General features: G+C 37.4%; 2 protein-coding genes across 2 annotated transcripts; both read left to right on the top strand.

Moving 5' to 3' along the window:
* Positions 1–239: 239 nt before the first annotated feature.
* Positions 240–860, top strand: KRTAP27-1 (keratin associated protein 27-1). Its single transcript, XM_038581122.1, has one exon. It carries the CDS (start codon positions 240–242, stop codon positions 858–860), a length of 621 nt encoding a protein of 206 aa, XP_038437050.1.
* Positions 861–20,081: 19,221 nt separating this feature from the next.
* Positions 20,082–20,891, top strand: KRTAP26-1 (keratin associated protein 26-1). Its single transcript, XM_038581321.1, has one exon. The coding sequence runs from the start codon at positions 20,108–20,110 to the stop codon at positions 20,675–20,677; it is 570 nt and encodes a 189-aa protein (XP_038437249.1). The 5' UTR covers positions 20,082–20,107; the 3' UTR covers positions 20,678–20,891.
* Positions 20,892–22,304: the final 1,413 nt, after the last annotated feature.

Below are 22,304 nucleotides of genomic sequence, written 5' to 3'. Positions count from 1 at the left end.
CCATTTTGAAGATTGAAAATGGACTGGCTTCTTTGTTAATAGGATGTCATCTTCATATGTTACTAAACAAAGTGCTAATGAGATGTTATCCTTCAAATTAGCTTAGGCAATGAGGTGGAAAGGAGTCTTGAGAAGAAGCCAACACCCAGTTTTCTGAGTATATAATCTAGCCAAAAAAGAATCTTCAGACCTGGCATGCTGAGTCCTTATGACCAACTTCAATCAAGGGTTTCATCAGTATGCCCCAGAGCCAAGGCCGCTCACTCAGGAGCTCCTACAATGTCCCACCACTCTCTGCCATCGTACATGAGTCTAAACTTATAAACTTTGAAGATGGATTGTTTTTACCCAGCAGCTGCCATGGCAAGACCTGGCTCCTGGACAACTTTCAAGAAACCTGCAGTGAGACTACCGGCTGCAAAATGCCCAACTGTAAACAGGAACTGTGCACTGAGCCTAGCTGTATGCAAAGTGCCGGCCTCCCCAGAGTTGTCCAAACAACTTGTTCCAATTCCAGGCCCTGTGAAAAGACAATATGCCAATCAGGACGTTCCTCAGCAGTGTCGGAGTGTGTTTCTCAGCCTTGCCAGTCAGGAAGCAACCAGCAAGTGGGTTTTGTAGTCCAGAACTGCCAGCCTGTGAGCTACGTGGCAAAGAGTTGTCCACCAAAGGCGTATGTGTCTAAGAGTTGTCAGACTCTAGAATGTGAACCTGGCCAATGTCAATCTCAGAGCTCCGAATCCAGTTCCTGTAGGCTTCCGGTCTCTGTTGCAACAAAGTCACAACTCCTGGAATCTTCTTCTAATACTTATGATCCAACTTGCTGTGTTACTGGTGGTTTGCAACTACCTTGTAAGTGAAGAATGAGTAGAGTGCGTAGATAGGAGATAACATATTCTAATAGAGGTAAATTGATTTCTTAAGATATCTAGGAAATTTTGTTTCTCTAAATGCATATTATTGTGCATGGGTTTGTGAGTGAATAGAGATGTCTTCCACTGTCTTCAAAGAAAAAAATGTTCTTTTTTGCTCTTTGGGGCATTTCTCGTAGTAAGCTGGGATTGGAAAGCATGTTAAATATTTTAGGTCAAACTATTTGTTACAGAGCACTGAGAGTTGCAACTAAGAACTCATGTGAGTACTTAAGTCAACATGACATTTTGGCCACTGGTTATTATCAGTGGAAAGACTTAGCATTGAATCTGGCCTATTATATAAATATAATGCGCTACCAATATCAGAAATCCATATAATATTGGAGTTTAAAGGGACCCTGAACCCTGTCTAGTCGCATGAATTCTGATGGATTCAACTCTAATTTATCTGCTGCATCACAGCACTCTTGTAATCAACATGAAGTTGAATCTATTGCTGGAAAAGCGCAAGAATATTTTTAATTTCACTTCCACGGACTTCATAACCACATAGTAGCCAGAGACCTTTGAATATAATGAGTTCAAGCTTACTATACCCACTACATTTCTCCTATTCTTCTTCCTCTTTTCACTATTTCTTAAGTGCTTTAGGAGTTGGAAAAATACTCTTTGTAGTAAATAAACTTACTTCATTTAAAATTACAAACTTAATTGTCATGCCATTATTTTTGATCAACACTTTTGTGGGTTTTATGTTATTGATTTTTGACCAGATAAAAATTGAATAAATATTTGGAAGAAAAAAGGAGACTATGTTTCCTTACAATTGTTTGTACAGTATGAACCAGAATAAGAGAGTACAGTTGTGCTAGTCAGCAGAATATGGGGAACATGCTCAATATGAAGATCATAAAACCATGGCACCAGAAGGTGTGAAGATACATGAATTTTGTTTAGAATAGCTTGGCTATTGTGAAGCTGTGGGTGTGCTCTTAAATGGAGCTCTCATTGCACAAGACGACATAAGGTAATGGCAAAGAGCATGAACCCTAAAGTAAGATGTTCCGGGGTCTGAATCTTCACTGTGCTGGGTGAAGGCTGCTTGAATTGCAACTGTGTGGTTATGCACAAATTATTTAACCACTCTCACCTCAGTTTCCTTAACTCCAAAACCAAAATAATAATGATGGTTCCACTGTGAGACTTAATAAGTTAATTTGAAAGTGCTCAGCATGTGACCTTGTATATAGGAAACAGTAAGATATAGAAACATGATTAGCTAGCTCAGAGACTCAATATGAAGAGCAGAGGCAGGGATTTATAGATAAACCCTAGAATCTATGACAGATTAGGAAAGCTAGTCATCTCAAAAATGAAAGACTAGCTGTTTTGTATCTTGAACAATGCAAGTAGCACTTTTTACCAAGGGAAATGCTTAGGAAACATTCCATGCCTTGCTGAGCTGGGCTGGCAAATAGCTGAGTTTATGACAAAGCTAATGTTGATTTACCTGTCAGTTATGAGGGTGCGTTAGACATAGGTCATCCTAAAAATAAAGATTTAAGTCTAAAATCTAGAAACTACAACTTGCACAGATGCTTCCATAGAGGGGTGGAGTTGAGACGTGGCTGATGCAGGTCTGAAAGAGGCTGAATGAACACTGTTTGATCCCATCAGTAGTAACAGAACATATGGCAGCCACAACAGCAGAGCCTTCCTACAGCAAGAGACATTGACATTAAGCTTCTGGGCACAGCAGTGACAGAGCATTGGCAACGACAAGGAGAGACTTCATCTGCGTGGCAGCTTCTCAGTATTCCTATCACAGCCAATCATGCAAACACAGTTGAAATTCATGCACAGTGAAAATGTTACTAATGCAACTCAAATAGGAGGGTCTGGGAAGAGTATAATGCATTTTGGCCACTGTTTCTGAAGAGAAGAGGAAAACAGCCATTTCATTTGTCTCCCAAGAATACTTTCCGTTAAGAGGTGTGGCTTGCTGGGACACAGGGTGTTGGTGACAAGTGGCTAAGCATAGGGTGTATGTGTGGTGCTGGTGGGCAGGGAGAAGCAGGAAAGAGGAACAGCAGCATTAAATGAAGTTTTCATTTTTCCAGTTATTCTGTTTATCATCCTAGACCTTAATTCATTCTTTCCAGACCAAGTGTAATCATCCTCTGAGGAGGAGTTAGCTGAAGAAGATGTCAGTATCTATCTAATCTAACCCACCATGGAGCACATAGGAATTCTTTATAGAGAGAAGTTGTGTGGATTCAGGAACTAAAGATTCTTGGTATTGGAATAGATAACGGTGTGGTGATGTGAAGAGATGTTTTGTAGGCTATTTACGTAAGGGGGGAGAACTGGCTTTGAATTGTACTGGACCTTGTTCAAATCCAAATTCTGTCCCTTACTAGCTATGTGCCCTGGGACAAGTTAGCATTTCTGAGGCTCAGTTTTTCTATTAGAAAATGGAGATAATGCCTAATTTCATTGGATGATTGTGGCAAAAAAAAAAAAAAAAAAGCCATCATGGCCATTAAATGCTTAATGAAGTGTTTGTGTCAATATATGTAAAATATTGTTTGACACTTAAGCTGATATTCCTTCTTGGGGCTCAGCCTCAGTTTATTCTCATGACTTCTCTATACTAGGCTTAAAATTTCAGAACAGAGACCAAGAAAAGCCCTTCCATTATAGATGCAAGGGCATAAGTAGTATGGAGCATAATCTAGATAGTGTATGCAGGTACTCTCAAAAATTATAGAAATGACTCAATGGGTACATGCTACAGAATATGCTTCATAGATCAAGGAATTTCTTCCTGTTTGAACAGAAAGGCTATGGTAGGATTTTTGCATTGGTATCACTCACCCGACTCTTAAAGACATGGATATTTTAATAGCATGCTATTCTTCCTCAAACCAAACATAATGAATCTCAAGAACGTTTTCTTGTCTATGTAATACTGTGCCAAAGGCAATGATAGCTCTTAGTAATTTGGTCCTAACTATTTACCAGCCACTGTGTATATATATATTTTTAACTTGAAACCCAAACAGTACAATCAGGTGAGTACAATTTTTTAATCTTCACTTTTTTCAATGAGAAAGAAGACAAAGATAAATTAAGTAGGTTGTCTAATGCAGATAGTAAATGGTGGATCTAGGATTTTAATATAGTGAGTTGGACTTGGGAACTTGAGCTAAATCCTGGCTACCTGATAACATTACATGCTTTGTCACTAGAGCAGCCTAAATATGTGGAAAATCTGTGTCCTATGAAGTGTCTATACAATTTGAAAATTATTGGCCCAGCCAAATTGTATTGTTGTGAGAGTATAAAGGAAACAATTAGAAGACTCTAGTTGATTGGATGGTTTAATCCCAAATCAGGAATAAGTGCTACAAAGTAATTAAGCATATTACACTGGAATTTGTGAAATATAGATTTCCAGTGCCTTAGAAAAGAACATGAACTTCACATCATGTGAAATGACATAATCTAAGTGCCAGGGAAGGTGTTTAGATAGCATGGAGTCATATTTTTCTACACTAAGCTTGACTGTCTTGATGTTGTTAGTAATTGTTTTTCATACTGTTAGTCTTTCTGGCTAAATATGTTTCTTTTGAAAACATTGATCCTTGTTTTAGGCATTAATGGGATATGAAGACAGTATTTTGTTCCATGTAGCACCAGATTCTTTGACACCTTTCTTGAACCCAGAGTATCTTTCTCCAGTTCTGCTTCCCATTTCTCCCTTTAGAGACTTCCTGTTCTTCCCTCAGTTCAAAATTCTTTCACTTCAGGAACTGTTACATATTCTCCCCTTGAAGCCCAAGTGGAAATAATGATAATCAATTCCAAAAACAGCTAAAAAAAAGGAACGACAAACACAGAACAAGAATACTTTTTTTAGGCAATTGATAACTCGCTAATACTGGATCAGAGCTACGGCTTGGGTTAGCAATAACATACACCATAGGGAGAGAGGTACAAATAGAGTAAAGATCTAAAAGTTAAATGAAATTTTGAATTCAGAAACCCCACAATTTTTTTAAAGACTTTATTTATTCATGAGAGAGAGAGAGAGAGAGAGAGGCATAGGCAGAGGGAGAAGCAGACTCCATGCAGGAAGCCCAATGTGGGACTTGATCCTGGGTCTCTGGGATCACCCCTGAGCCAAAGGCAGACCCAACCACTGGGCTACCCAGGTGTCCTGAAACCCCACATTTTTTATTAAGAATTGACCAACTTTTTGTATAACTTTCTCTGTATTTATGGAAACAAAGGTGCTAATGGGATTCAAAGAGAGTTATTCCTTGGAGCCCAGAGGCAAAACCAATGTGGCTATACCCAGACACAAGAACATAGAAATCTCAAAAGTCAATACAGGAAATGGTTAAGCCCATTGCTATTCTCATTACTCAATATGGTGTTGCTTCAAGTGTAAGGCCAATGCTCCTGCAGGAGTTCAGTAACTACTGATTGACAAAGATAATGACAAATGGATACTGAAAACCAAAGACAAGGCTCAGTATAACACCTCCCTTATCAGGACACTGTCTTGTCATGAGTGCTTTGTGGATAGTGGCAGGCTGCTTATTTAAATTGAATGAGCAGAGTGGGACACCTTGATTAAAAAGCCCTGTCCACCATAAACCCTGTCAACCTTTACAGTAGGGTTATTAACTGTTGTTCGTGTTTCTCCTTGAAATGAGCTACATTCACTCTGGCACTTTCTGTGTTAGGAAATGGATGTAATATTGCATGTTGAAAGTCTCAAGAACAAAGTACCTTCCTCTAGACTTCATATTTTATTAAGTTGCAAGAGAGAGTGAATCAAATAAAATGTAAATATTAGCCATATTGATATTCACAAGTGCTATAATGTATTTATCTAATGACCAGATTTACAGTAAATCAGTCAAGGTTTGTAATGATCACAGATGGTACTTACCAGATTAAAGAACATCCATTACTACTGAGAGAAACGTTTTTCAAAAAATTTTCTCAGGAAACAAAAACAGCCATCAGTGCCATTCTATCATGTTTTAAGTCTAGATTTGTTCACCAGGTTGCTCAAAGTGGGTTTGCTCCCAGTTTCTTGTGTCCTGTCTCCCCAGGGCTGTGGCTGATTGTGGCTTGATCCCCAGGAGTCTGGTTTAATTTCCTGTAGTAAATAAGTCTAGCAATCAAAATGTTGATCTTGAGGTGGTCCTGGAGGGACTCCTAATGCAAGGCCAGTGGTTGGGGGGCCCTTGGGCTACAAATGGAACACTAGGCAATCAAAAAAAAAAAAACATGTGCTACATTCTAGGCTGTTGAGCTTTCCTCTGGAGGACAAATATCATCCCAAACTATGTTTGTTCTGAAAGATGTCCAATCAGAGTTACGTGTTTCCCATATATCCATCAAGTAGCTTACTTAGCAAAATGCGGATGGCCTATGTATTTGTGGTGAAGACCAGCTGACCATTTTTACATGGATTTTCTTAGGCTCTCTCATTTCTATCACAGTTACATCTTCATAGAATCATAATTATTTCTCAACGTGTAAGAGATCTTTGGTGAGCTTCACTCATTATACAGTTGAGCAAATATACTTGCCAAGGTTATATGATTTACTCAAGCAGAGTCAGGGTTAGAAATCAAGCCTAGAGATTACCATTTCAGTGCCCCACTGACCATACTCCAAAGTGTCCCTCATGAGAAGTTTATTAAAAATATTTAAATGTACTAAGCACAATAATTTTCATGAGCCCTGTATGTGCATTAAAGGCTACCCATAACACATAAAAACCTTTATTGGATCATAAACATGACCTATCTTAAATTAATATGCCAGCTATAATAAACATTAATCTATCTACAGAATTTCAAATATCTTTTAATGAAGATTAGAATATTATTTTTCTAAATGCATGGTTTGTTGAATGGTAAATAAAACAATAGGTCCCTTGTTTTGGAGATTCAGCTGTAAATAGCTACCTTCCCTGACATTTATGAAACCATGAGTCAGAATAAAGCCTGCAATGGATGCCAATACTCATTACTAAAAAGTTTTAGAAGCCACAGCACAAAAGGGGGAATAGCACATAGTGTGGGTACTTTGCCTAGAATCTGCACTTAGGACATCCTGTCTTTTTTTAATAATTGCTCAGCTACAAATTACAACTGTGATTCCCTCAGGGGTTATTGCTATATTTCTGTCTTCTCCTCAAATAACTCTTTCCTCCACGTGAGCCTTGGAGGTGACCTCTGCTTAGCCAGTAGCAGTTGTAACAGAACCCAGCTCCTGAAGGACTGCCAGGAAACCAGAAGGGAACCATCAGCTGTCAACCAGCATGCCTGTGCCCAGCTTCCATGAACCATTCCCTACACTTCTCTGCTTTTGGTATGTCCAGAGCCTATCACATAATCATCACCTACCTTTTTCTCCTGAAGTCTTTAGGTCCCTACGACCCAATAACCTGCACTCAAAACTTTGAGCTATATAGGCAATAATAACTGTCCTAGGGTTCACAGGTCTCATGCTTCAGCATGATTGGATATAGCAGCCACTGACCCCTAGTGGCGTGCTTTTCTTATTAACAAATGAGCTACAAATTCAATAGCTTTTGTCCCTGAGTTCCATATCTTATAACTTGAGGTATTTTGAGTAATCTCTCATAGTTGCTGATTCCTAAATAAAGTACCTACATGTTTCTACTTAGCCTAGTTAGAAGAGGTGGACAATCTCTTAGAAGACCATGTTATAAGTCCGTATTATTGTTGTTGCTTAAGATTTATTTATTTGAGAGGGAAAGAGAGCAAACAGGGAAGAGGGGCAGAGGGAGAGAGAATCTCCAGAAGACTCCCCAATGAGTGTAGAGCCTGATGTGAGGCTCCATCTCACAACACTGGATCATGACCTGAGCCAAAACCAAGAGTCAGATGCTTAATCCACTGGGCCATCCAGGCTCTCCTTGGCTGCATTGTCTTAAAGAAAAATTTAACATACCCATCTATTGCTTTACTATTCGGATTTAAGATTATTTATTAACTAAGCCATGGCTCATATTTATTATTTTTGTCAATTTTCTTCTTCTTTTAATGCCCTTTAAGGATTTGAAATATGTTTTCAATATGGCATCAAGTAGTTTTATCTTCTAATAAATTTGATTAATCTATGCTAGTGACTGCTGCATAAATGCCTAATTTTTCATGATTATTTCAATAGTACTATAATTACTGTACTTATACTAAAATTTCTGTCTTATTAAATGATTGCTAAAACAAATAGAGTTAGTTATGACATTGCAGAGCCACAGTTTCAACTAGAAAACAGAAATTTTTGGAAGGGGACAATGAGAACCATGCACAGTCTGAGATTTTACTTGCAAACTGACAAGTTAGCCTAGCACAGATTCATGGATGCTGGCAGAAGACATGACACCCGTGGGTCAGAGACAAAGGCTTTATTATTCATGGCAATAACAGAAGCCAGAGTATTAGCATTTGCACCAATTCCCTGACTCTCAATTCCCTCAGCATAACAGGAAGCCACATGGTACTTGCAGTTGCAGTGAGTTGTTTTATAGGAGAGAAGTCTTGAGATCAGGAAGCTGGATCATGGCTACAATAATGGACATGAAGCATATCCCTTTTTTGCCTCAGTGAGAAATGCTATTTATTTTCCAAAATTATTTACTATGCAAACATGACTGAAAAGATAATTTAGAGAAGAAGGAATCAGTGAGTCTATTCTCAAGACACATAGAAATGCTGAAGTCCTACAGGTACCATTCCCCCCACCCAATATCTAACTCTTTTTTCTACACTGCACTGCTTCTGATGAATTTTCCTGTGAGGATGGCACTCCACTCCACTGGCTACTCAGATCAGTCTGAGTAGTCTGAAGTTGCAACGAAGTCTAGGTCTTCAAGCAGCAATCAGTGGGTAGAGGCTGTCTCCCTTTGCCAAAGTCTACAGCCAGCAAAATCATCAATCACAGAGACTTGTAGCTCAAACTGGGTTCCAGGGAGTATTAACAATTATATAAACATACCTCTTCACAATCAGGAGAATCCCCTTTGGAATTTATGGAATGGGGATGTATAGTTCCATGATACTTATAACAACAAAAGTTCATTGAATTGGCCCCAAAGACCCCCACCCACAAGATCACCTTACCTATTCTTCTCTACTGTGATATCTTTTAAAATCTGATTGGCTGAATCCAAGCATTCCCCTCTTGTCCACTGAACTGGGTAGAAAGGTGACTTGGGCATCTGTCCCAAAAGGAGCTATAAAAGTGTGAATCCCTCTTTCCCAGAAGTTTCACAGCATATTGAAAGGAACTCACATGGGCCTCTGTCTTCCTTGGGGAAAGAGAGACATAATTCCTATGGGTCTTACCCTGAATTGTCTCTCTCTTTAAAGTGACTGTTATCAGGATATGGGAGACAGAGAGAGAGGAGAAAGTCAGTCTTTCATTATATAGCAAGTCACCTTTTATCAGCATTATAAACCCAAATCAAGGCACTCAATACCTCATCTCTGGTGTCCCACAGGAGTCTATTTGGAAATTTCCTTGAGAAAACAAAAGCCTCCTTCCAGTGAACAGAACCCACTGAAAAAAACTCTTTGACCTTTTACCATCACCTCCAAGTAGTCAGGCTGCAGGAGGGTCTGAGCTAGGAGATGGCCTAACTATTCACTCTTCCTTCACAGGAAGGAGCATATCATCCCTTAATCCCCCAAGAGAACCAGCTCAGGTTCTAACAATGTAGCTAGTTTCTGGTTATACCATTAGTGAATTTTCTTCATTTTAAGCTCAGTGTAGGTGCATATCTCTATAACTGTCATCTGAAAGAGGGTGGAAATTTTTGCCCACTCAGATGAATCTTTGTACTAGTGATTTTATTAGGGAGAACTTGGGATGGACTGTCAGAGTAGAGAAAACTTCATCCTGCTCAAGCCAGGCATTGTTGGTCAGCTCTTTGTGAATCTGTTTCCCAGGAGGTGACTTTTAATTGCTTGCCCAATTCCTCCTTATTAACAAACAATAAAATGTTAATTAATAGACAATTAACAGACAATAAAATATCGCCCTATTAACCATACAAGTTGGTCTACATGTTCATTTGATTCCAATAGACTGCCTTCAAATTCATCAACCTATGAGGTCTTCTTCCCTCTTCAAGAAAGTGATGTCTCTTTTAACAACCCATCTTTATTGCCATGGGGAAAATGAGGATGTAGGTAAATGTGGGGAAGGAGCAGATGAATGTGATGTGAAATGTTGGGGTCTGGGAGCAAATGGTCAAGAAATAATTCCTGAAACATTTTTGGTGCAAAAAGGGTGGTTTTATGAAAGCACAGGGACAGGACCTGTGGGCAGAGAGCTGCATTGGGGTTGTGAGGAGTTACTGATTATATACTTTCATGTTGGGAGGGGGTTAGGGATAGTGTAAGTTTCTAAGGAATTTGGAAGCAAGGTTTCCAGGACCTACCTTGAGGGGCTAGCTGTTGTTAGGAAAAGGTCATTTACTACTATCTAGTGAAACCTTAGTCATGAGACCCCTCAGATGTATATCAGTGGGCTATATGCTTGGAAAATGATTGCTAACATATATCTTAGGGAGGGTACAGATAACAGAACTTTACAAAAGGATTTTTATAAGATCCTGGAAATTGGGCTAAGGTTTCCTTTTGCCTCTAGCAAAGTATTCACATTGAGATAGCTAAACGCCTTGAGGAAGGCACTCGGCCAGTTTCAAGTACTTGTCAATGGGGTGTAAGTTATAAAGAGGTTTATTTTTCTTCTATGTTTCTTTGCCTTTGTTCCTCAAGTCAAATGGGTAAGTGATCCAGAGTAGTCCCAACATTCTTCTGACTGCTTAACACATCCAACTCATTTCCACTTCTTGTTTTTGTTTTGCAGGTTGTTTGGCTGAAAAATCTTTAAACTTCTCATAGAATAACCCAACCCCTTGCTTCTGGTTTAGATATTACGTTTGGCAATACTTTATTTTCTCAATATTCTGATTTTGAAGTCCATACCTCCAAGGAAGGTCACCACTAGGCAAGCAAAGTAGTCAACAAATGCTCTGAAAGACCTGTGGTTACTCCAGCTTGAGCTTCTTCAGTTTTTGGATTATTTCAGTTTTATGCATGATCGTTAAAGTCTAAAGTCAGTTTACTCATTCTCATGCTAAGATGCTAAAATGCTAGGCAATGGATGATTATTACGAAAGGATTTTTTTTAATCATAAAATTAAGCATTCTATAGTCTTTGTGATACTTCACATCACTTTCAAGATACCTGCTGGTTTAAGGGTTTAAGATTTTTTTAAACTAAAGGACCATTTGCTAAGTAATCCAATCTATATGCATTTCAGATAAGAGAGTGTTCTCCATTCTTTTCAGAATGGCTCTACATTCCTCCAGAAGATTCTTGGTGAGATAAGGTAGATCAGAATAGAACAGTCCTCCTTTCTTTACCATTAATATGAAAAACAGATAGTTGTCATTTGTGGTAACCAACTCCTGTGTTTTCAGAGTATTTCGCCATTGATTAATTTGCCTAAATACAAAATAAGACCACCTCAAGAGATACTGGTCAAGAAAAGAGATGAAAGGTTTTCAAATATTATGAGAAAACTTTTAGAAAAAACAAAATCTCCCCCACTTGGAAAACAAAACAAAACAATTCTATCAAAACCGAGGAGTAGCCTGTGCTAAAGATCAAGATAAAGACTTGAATCACTTAAATGTCTTTCAACTGAAGAAGAGTGTTTCTTGATCTTTTATGAAGTGTTCTAAAATAATACTTCAGAGGAAACAAATGTTTTAGGCAAGTCAGAGTCTTCATTTGGCCCTAAGTTCTGTTCTATGTGGCAGGATAAAGGTTTGTTAGTGCCAAACTCCCAAAAAGCACCTACTGATTTCAGTGGGACTGTTTGAGTTGCTGACAAGTCAAAATATTGACATTTTGATCTCATATTCTATTAAAAAAAAAAAAAACTAGAAAATCTTTGTATTCTAAAGTGATATTTCTTATCATAAAGTCTTTCCCCAGAGTTCTAGTGTGCCCACAGAGTCTAGAGTAAGAAGGAGCCAGAAGAGGTGCTTTTTCTATGCAAGGAAATAACTGAACAAGGATCCTCTGTGACCTAGAGGTGAACTGCAGTCTTCCCCTGGCTGTAAAGTGTGTTATGTGAAAAATCCAGGACAAGCACTATAATAGACCTAGACCTTCCTTTTCTTTAGGAGGTTTATAGTAAATCTTTGTCTTGGCTGTGAAAAGCTCTCAAAGAACCAAAGACAAATTGTTTCTAGTTTCTAAAACTAAGGGCCAAAGGGATTGCAGATATACATGCACATCCAAGTGAATAAGTTAGGAACTATCAGACAGAATGACTGAAAATAAGGCAGACTCTGCCAATCTCTAATCAATTTTTTTTTAAGGATTTTATTTATTTATTCATGAGAGACACAAAGAGAGAGGCAGAGACATAGGCAGAGGGAGAAGCAGACCCCTCACAGGGAGCCTGATATAGGACTCCATCCCAGGACGCTGGGATCATGCTCTGAGCCGAAGGTAGATGGTCAACCACTGAGCCACCCAGGCCTCCCTCTAATCAAAGTCTTCTCAGCAGCCATTTACCATCACATACATTGATCTTCATTCTGATATGAGAAATATTTGAGATAAAAGACAACTAAATGCATGAACTAAATAGAAGAAAACAGTGACTAAAACATTTTTATTTATTGTTTGAATAAATATTTACAAAAACAAAATATTGGGCATTTTTAGCAATACACACAGAAATAAGGCTATAATGTCTTTAATATAATTGTGATCAAGCAGCAAAAATAAGAGGTGAACTAAATAAATATAAAGTATGAAATGATCAGTACAATAGGAGATAGGTAAAGTAGAAACAAATTCCAAGGAAAATAAGTGGCTTCTGGTTGGGCAGAAATGAAAACTTCCTGGTAGGGATTATATTTGACTTGAGCTGTAAAGAGTAAGTAGGATATGGTTAATTAGAGAGGGTAGAAAAGCATTAGAGACAGCAAAGGAGATATGAGCAATATAAGTAAGACACTCACAGAGAATGGCAAATACGGGTCATCTGTAGTTCCAGATAAACACTTGAAGGACTCAGGCCTGGCAATGTATATGGGATCCATATTCTGAATAGCTTTGAGTGAGAATTTAAGGACCTTTGATTTTATTCTGTGGACAATGGGGAGGTACTCGAGATAACTGCAACTGAGGGAAAGATATTACTTGAGCTATATTTTATTACTAATCTGTCCTTGGGAATATGATAAAGATAGAAGTTTTTGTGAGAATAGTTTTATAATATTTTAAGCCTATGTGGCTGAGAGAATATGGTACCATAAGTACAGATCAAGTGTGTGGAAGGAGAAACCAACTTTAGAGAAAGCACTATTTATATATAAATATTTAATTTGAAAGGTAAGGTGTCCCAATGGAATGATCTAACAGACAACTACAAATGCAGGAACACAGATCAAGAGAGTAAGCCTGTAATTTAAAATACTGTGTAATTTATGTAGAGCTGTTAATTGAATGCTTATGATAGATGAAATGCAGAATAAGGAAAATGCAGAAGAAGAGGATTGAGAAAAATCTATTCTGGAGAATAGAAGGAAAAAAGGGATGTAGATATGAAGACAGAGCAGGTGGTCTGTGTGATAGAAACAGAACCATGGAATCAGAGCATTGCTGAATAAAAGTAGGACATGGTATCAAAAGACAGAGTCACCTGCCATGGATCTAAGACTGAGGGGAAAATTGCCATTGCATGCAGGGAATTCATCATGGGTGATCTTGAAGATCACAGCCAAAATATTGGTAAGGATAAAATTTAGATTTCAAAAATATGGATGGAGAAACATAGGGAAAATATATTGAGATTAGGTAAAGGTTTTTTTAGCTATAAAACACAATCTGTAACAAAAATTAATAACTTGAACTTCATCACAATTAAAAATATCTACTCCTCAAAAAGTCACTATTATAAGGTAAAGACAAACCACAGGCTGGTAGAAAATATTTATAAGTTTTATATCTAATTAAAAAGTTGTATCTAAAATATTTAAAGAATACCTCAAATTGAACAATAAAAAGCAGACAACCCAATTAAAAAAAAAAGAAAAAGGAAAAAACATTGAGCAGTGTCCTTACTAAAGAAGATATACAGATGGAAAATAAGAAATGAATACGCTCAGCATCATCAACTACTAACACATTTTAAAGCCGGAATGAAATGCTACCATATACTTAGTAGAAGAGCAATCTGACTCTACCACGTGTCTGAATATACCAATGCTGAAAAGCATGAAGTAGCTTGTACTCTTGTACACTTCTGGTGGGAATATAAAATGTTGTAGTTAGTTTAAATAACAATTTGACAACTCCTTAAGAGTTAAACATTGACCTATCATGTGAGCAAATAATTCCATTCATAGGTATTTATCCAACAGAGATGAATTTATATATGCATTCAAAAACTTGTACGTGAAGACTGCCTGGATGGCACAGTCGGTTAAGTTATCTGACTCTTTGGTTTCAGCTCAGGTCATGATCTCAGGACCCTGATCTCAGGGTCATATTTTCAGGGTCATGAGATTGACAACTCCCACCCCCAATGTGGGGCTTTGTGCTAAGTTAGGAGTCAGCTTGAGATTCGCTCTCACTCTTCTGCCCTCCTACTCGTGCTCTCTTTCTCTATATATATAAAAATAAATAAAATATATAAAAAAACTTATACAAAAATGTTCATAGTATTTTTGTGTTTGTAATTCTCAAAACCTATACATAGCTCAATTGCTCATAAACATATGAATGGATAAACAAATTATGGTATATGCATACAATAGAACATTGTGCAGAAATACAAAGAAGGAACAATTGATACATGCTACAACTTGGATGAATCTCAAAATAGATATACTTGAGTAAAAGAAGAGAGAAAAAATAGAATGTATGCTGTATCATTTCATTTCATTTAGCAAAATGTTAGAAAATGCAAACTAATCCAAAATGGCAGAAAGATCAGAGATATTTGGGGGATGAAAGGTAAGAGTGGGGTGAGGTGGAGAAAGGTAGGAAGGAAGGACTACAAACAGTCATGAGGAGATTTGGGGAGATAATGAATGTTATTATTATCTTGATTTTTAATACATACAAATGCCAAAACATAACAAATTGCACTCTTTAAATATGTCAGCTTATTGTATCAATTATACCTTACTAAAGTTATAAAATATATGAACAAAGGGAGCAAGTTGAAAAAGACCTTGTAAAGGTGAACAGGACACAATTCAAGGGCTTAACTATGAATAGCAGAAGGGATACCTCCACCTACACTGTCTTTAATACAGATATAAAAAGATGTACTAATAAAAAAGAGTTTTCTGATATCATCTATGGCAAGTTCCTTTATATGAATGAAGTGAGAATGAGTGAAGCAAATTTTGTTCAAATCATGTGTAAACCATAGTTTCCACACTCAAGAATGTTATAATATATGAAAATTCAGTTGAAAGTAGACTACTGCCTTATTAGTTATCCAAAACTCTGCATTGCTGATCATTGAATTAGTACTTCCAATTGATTATGATTTAATGATTTTACACATGGCATCCAACAGGGGATGCTATATAATTAGGCCACTTCATTATGTTGTAAGTTGAAGTGGACTGACTACAGATAATGGGTTGTCTTTTTTAAGCCAAGTTGAGTATTAACCAGGGATTGCAGAATGATCAGGAGAGAAATTTGATGAAGTGTTTCCCATCCCCCTGAACTTCTATGTTCATATTCTTTTATATATCTTGAAAGCTGACTTTCCCTGGTGAAACTGGATAGATGGTAAGAAAAGTATATAAAAGAGATTACTGAGTGGACTAAGTAAAGGTCAACTTTTATTTTATTTTATTTTATTTTATTTTATTTTATTTCATTTCACTTATTTATTTATTTTTTAGACAACTTTTATTTAATAAAGAAAACCTAAGTTATATTTTGTGAATGCTATGATGTTAGTCAGCAAATATTTATTATGGATTGACTGTTTCCACACATATATTAATAATAATGATCACACCTACTCGCATAGGAATGCTGTGAGGATTAAATTGGTAAATATGCAAAAAACACATGGAATCATGTCTGATATATAATAAGAACTCAGTAAATAGTAGCTAATAAGGGTTCTCTAATGTAGTCAAAATATAAGACACTACAGCACATACAGAAAGAATGTTTTGCTTGCAATGCAAAGGAATGTGTGTGTGTCTGTGTGTGTATATGCGCACACACGTGTGCATTAAATAATGATAGCCATACAGATTGAAGGCTGGAGAGATTTATGTTGATAGGAAGATATTTACAAAGAAGGAGCTAATTTAACTGTGGTGTGAATGATGGATAAAATCAAAGAATCATTGCAAAGGAGAGGAAGGGTAGCATGGATGAGGAGGGGATGTGAAATGAGGAAGAATGTGCAGTAACATGAACAGACAATCCCAAAATACGGAAGAGAATCCCTACTGGGAAGCAGAGGAAAGCTCACTAAGTGTTGGGACAATTCTCTACGGACAAAAAGAAGTCATTGATGTTTTCGAGTAAGAGTCATATGATGAAATTAATTCAGGGGCTATTAATTTGAATACAATATTCAAGCTAAAGAGAAGATGATAGTGATTATGAGTCAAGATGGCAGTAAGAAATGTTCATATTCACTGAAGGGGAACAAAACCCAACTTGAGGGATGGCAGTGATAATAGGAAGGGAAATGGATGAAAAGACATACTATTAGTGGAACAAGGGAGAAAACCATTACGATAGGTTTTCCCTATTTCCAATGTTTAATCATAGCCCTCTCTTCTTGAAATCAGGTACTACAGCACCATGCCTATAGAACAAAATCTTAACTGCTTCTTTGATGATTAAATTAGATTCAGCATGTGAATCTAAGTTTAGTTGCTACAATTTGTCTCTAAGAATCCTCCACTGAAAGCACTACGTGGTCATTTTTTTTCTGTGTTTATGCCATTTGCCACCATATACCCTGAAGCATCTTCCCCTTGCCAAGCCCACTGACATCTCCTTCTATGCTCCAAAATTAATATTGAATCCAAACTCTATGTAAAGTCAGTGAGCAATGTTTACCCTTCTCTATCTAACATTTATAGAACTTCGTAAACACTGACATGGATTGAGGCCTGTCTTATCACATATACAAGACTGGGTGTATTTGAAAGTAAAAATCAGTAGTATCTTGGTATTATTGGCAGCATCTATCATAATGTTTAGCTCAGACAAAATGCTCAATAACTATTTGTTGGCTAAATGAACACAAAACTATATCATTTACTGTCTTAACTATATTGTTGCAATGGTCTGAGGATCCTTTGTGTTAGAGAGAGAGAGAGAGAGAGATTCAGAGATGTTCCTATAGAGTAAGAAGGGTAAGGACCTCTGGTTCATTGAAGAAAAAGCAGAAAAGTGAGTAAATCTGGGGGAGCACAAAGGATGCCTTGTTCCTCAGTCTATCCCTGAACTTCTGCGTCAGAAGAGTGTGAAACCTGTTTATAGCTTATGGGAGCCTGCTAATGAGATACCTATTATGCCACTTGAACTCTACAGTCTCTACCAAACAGCATTATTTCAACATTTGCTACATTAAGGTGCAACTTACATTTGGGGAATCCTATCTTCTAAGATATCATGAATATTTTTGCAATGTTACCTACACATAACAGGAAAAAAATGAGAGTCTTCAGTAGTGCTCTAAACTAATTAGACTCAAGGTGATACTTTTTGGAATGGGATAAGAAGGCTAAAGCAAGAAAATAAATTATTCTACTCTACTGTCTTTCAGTTTACCATTTCAGTTTTTCTTATATCTCAATGAGTTCTAAAAATGAAACTGAAAAATAGATTATTATTAATATTCCAATAATGCCATGGAATGGTACTGATAGGGACTGGGAATCAGAGCAATTATGCTAATTGAAAATGATTAATAAATGATACTATAAAAATATTTCTAAATAATGCCATATCAGATAATGATACCAAAAACACTTTGGGGGCCAAGGTTACCCCAAAACAAATGTTCAAATGTTTGAACCTCCTTTGTTCAAATATTTTTTTGTATTAGTTAGTGTAATTTTCTACATTTCAAATTTTCTCATATGAATACTTAAAATAGTAAAATTGACTGTAAAGCATTGTGAGGATAAAGTGATGTGACATGTGGATTTCTATACTATAAGGCTTGCACAACGTAGACACTAAAGGAATGCTAGTTTCCTCATTCCACACCCGTTTTCATGGAAAAACATTCATATATACATACAACACAAACAATACATATACATGCATAAACAGAAATATATCGATGTACTAATTATACTGATCTTGGGCTCTTGCTTACTTTAGAGAAGAACAGGCTTAAAGAACCCCAACATATAAATGAGATAAGTATTCAGTTAAATATAGTGGCTGCACCTATTACTAACGCCATTCAGTTGATGTATCCAGGATTTCACAAGAAGACTCTAGCAATGTGTACAGAGTATCAGGTGACTAAGACAGGAGGGGTGGAGATTGAGTTTGGAGGAACTCCTCAAGCTCCTCAGGTACAAATCATCAAAGGGTAATGTTCTCTGACCTAAAATACTAAGATAATTTAAACGTATTAGTACAAGACCTCAGAGACAATATCATTTTCTTTTCATATTTCTATCCCTGGTAGCAAACATAGTCCTATATTGGCTCATAGAGAAACCAATCTTCTGTTTCAGAGATTTGGCTCCTCCTGGATGGAGGGAGACTTATTAAGTGTGGGTGTATCCATTGAACATTAAAATGGAAGAAATTGTGATTTACATTGAATTTTTAGCTAAAGGGAATTGGAAAGTAGATCAAGCAAGGCAATTAAAATTCCTGTTAAAGTAGTCACTAGAGCCACTAGATATGTTGATATATAAAAATACAGTGGAATGGATGAAGCTAAATACAATGAAGCATTTTTAAACCAATTTTTACAGGAAAATATATTCCCAAATAGCCTTGAAAGCACTAATGCTATATATATGATGATTTCATATATATATATGATGTTATTTCCCATGTAAAGCAGTTTAGAAGCTATTTTTTTTTGGAAATTGACATCAGAACCAATGTAAGAAGCAAAACCAAACCCATTTCCAGGTCCTAATCATCATTTCTTTCTTCTTTTTTTATTCTATCAAGAACATTAGTTTTTGTTAGGAACATGAGTAAGCATGAAATATATAAACCTATACTAACTATTAAAAAAAAATGTCATGCTGTTCAACTTTCTTTGAGGGGTGTTGTTTACTTGCTGTTGTTCACAGTAGTATTTATATTTTCAACTGAAATCATCTTATTTTTCTATAGTAAGAATACTTTAAACATAAACCAAGCTTTTCAGCATGACTCTGTTTATTGAAATGCATAAAATGAGTATCGCTTTTTAAAATAAAAATATTTTGGTAGGAAGCCATTTCCACCAGGATTCTAAAAATAAAGCAAAGCATAAATTTAGGCACATTGACATTTTCTGTGTTATACCGCTTTTAAACTTTTTCTGCCCCAAATCATTTAGGTTATAGATCTTCCACATCTTTAGGTTATAGATTTTCCACATCCTTTTACAAAATACTTGTATTCAAGTTTCTTACTATTGGCGATTTCCAAAAAGAATAGAATTTCCCCTCAAAGAGAAAGAATTTGCCACTGTTTCAAAGAATTTTGCTACGCCTTTTTTTTTTTTTTTCTCCCGGAGAGTTTTGCTACAACTTTTAAAGGGAATTCCAAGACAGGAATTCTAAGAACGTTTACATAGTGGTGGTTATACTTGGATTACATGAATGACCTTCAGACATACCTGTTTTGATTGGATATTTTAAGGAGAGATCCTATTAAAATTCAGTCACACTTCTTTATAGATATACTTAATCCATAGAAGGAACATCCAGGTTTATGGGAGGTGGGAGCTCCCCTTTCAGGGCTATAATAGAGAGTGCTGATGCAGCTTCCTACAACAAGGAGGAAGAGAGTCTGCGTTCCCAATCACCACCTTCCAGGGATATATAAGGGATCAAGTTAAATGAGGGGGGACACTCACTTCTTTCCATTCAACGAGAGCCTGCTTTTGAAACCTCACTATGTCTTGCCACAACTGCTCTGCCAACTACAGCTTGGGATCTCTCAGAAATCCCTGCCATATTCCTCTCACCTCCTCCGTGGCCCTCTGCTCTACCCATGTGAGCTGTGGTGATGTCGTCTGCTTGCCTACTAACTGTCAAGACCATCCCCAGCCTCTGGACAACTGCCAGGAGACCTGCAGTGAATCAACCAGCTGTCAGCCAGGCCACTGTGAGCCCAACAACTGTGAAACATCTTGCTACCCTTCTACTACTTACTACGTGTCCAGACCCTGCCAAGGAACCACTTTTCTTCCTGCTGTTTCCTACGTCTCTGGCTCCTGCCTCCCCGTATCCTTTAGACCTCTGACCTGTGTGTCCAACAGTGGCCGACCCCTGAGCCTCTTCACTTATGGATGCCGCCCCTTGGGTTCTTTGCCCTGTGGTCCTCAAACACTGAGCATTGTACCCAGCAGCCTCAGACCTCTGCGTCCTGTCTTCAGTGGATCCCAACCTCTGAACCATGTGTACAGCACTTGCCGTCCATCTTGCTCTGCTCTGGGAGGGCAGTGGCTTCCTTGTTCCAGTTAATAATCATGCTAAGGATCTGGGACAAAAAATTCAAACTGTGGACTTTTGCTTCTTTCCTAGTAGTGCCCTTTCTTGCTTTTTACTCTGCCTGACGTAATTTGTGCTCCTCCTTTCATATTTTTATCTTTTCTTTTTATCGCTCTTTGGCATAAAATTATTTGATTTACAATGCTGTTCATTGTCACTCAGGTGTGGGAAGAATTTATTTGGTTCATGTTGCAATAAATGAGATTAAGTCAGAATTAAGAATCTGGTTCTTCAGTTTGTCTTTCATTATTTCATTTGAACACAGAAATGACCAACCTCAACTGTGCGCATGAATAAGACATGGGATATGCAACCATATGTTCTTGTCTGACAGTAGGGGAATGGCTTAGTGGTTTATTCCTCAAACTTCTTTCTAGATCTCTGATCCTACATACTTAAGACACCCCAAAAGCCCTTGGTGGAAGTAACTTTAAGAAGGCAAGATTAGGAACATTTTCCTTTTCTCTCCCATCCAATAAACATACTTCCACCAAAATGTCCTTTCTCATTGCAAACTGAATTCTGTTCCCCTGCTACGAAAGCCTTTGATGGGTTCCTATGCTCTTATTCCTATAAAATTGCAAACCCCTGACCATGACATTGTTTTCCCTCATTGTGTTCCTCCATGCCATCTCTCTGGCTTCATCCCTTTCTCAATGTTGCCAAACTAAACTTCTGCAATTCTGACTTATGCGTAGGTCCTCAAACATGCAACATTTTATAATTATCTACCATTCTGCATGTCATCATCAAGGCCAGGATGCACTTCTAATCAATCTACCTTGAAAACTTGTCCTCAGTTGTAAAAACAGAAACCAATGTCATTTAGTAATTGTTGGTTTATTCAGCACAACTTTATGGCCTACCTACTATATCTTAAACCATCCTGCACCAGAGACAAAGAGCTGGACAGGGCAGCCCAGGTGGCTCAGCAGTTTAGTGTTGCCTTTGGCCCAGGGCCTGATCCTGGAGACCTGGAATCGAGTCCCACGTCAGGCTCTCTGCATGGAGCTTGCTTCTCCCTCTGCTTCTGTCTCTGCCTCTCTCTCTCTCTCAATCTGTGTCTCTCATGAATAAATAAATAAAATCTTAAAAAAAAAAGAGCTGGACAAGATCAACCTGAACCATCTCAGTTTTTGCCAGAAGCCTATATTCTGGGACATATCTGTATTAAAGATACATTTTTCCCTCACTCAATGTAAAATGTGTAGGGTATATATTTTCCAAATTAAAAAACACTAAATTGTAAAGGCATGATGTTAACATTTCTGGAGAACTGAAATATCTGGAAACTATCAGCATGCAAGAAAGACAATGATCTTCATGGGCTGACAAGTAGCTGTTTCCTTTAGAGAAGGCATATGCATCTGGTTCTCAGAATCCATCTTCCCCTGTAGACTTTCTGACACTGAAGTGGAATGCCAGTTCCTCACATATTCATGTTCATGCAACTGTTGTGAAATCCATTCTAGTTCATTCTTCTGCCTAACCAGCCCTGTCTCTCCTAGATGTTCTTCAAGTTTGTGACATCTGCACTCTTTATATTTTGAAGCTTTTCTCAACCTTTTCCTTGCCCTTTACCCTGAAGAGTAAATCGTGA

This window comes from Canis lupus, chromosome 31 (genome assembly GCF_011100685.1).
Source record: "Canis lupus familiaris isolate Mischka breed German Shepherd chromosome 31, alternate assembly UU_Cfam_GSD_1.0, whole genome shotgun sequence".
In the NCBI taxonomy this organism is placed as follows: domain Eukaryota; kingdom Metazoa; phylum Chordata; class Mammalia; order Carnivora; family Canidae; genus Canis; species Canis lupus.
Note: the sequence above shows the minus strand (reverse complement) of the source record. Positions and strands in the feature narration are given on the sequence as shown.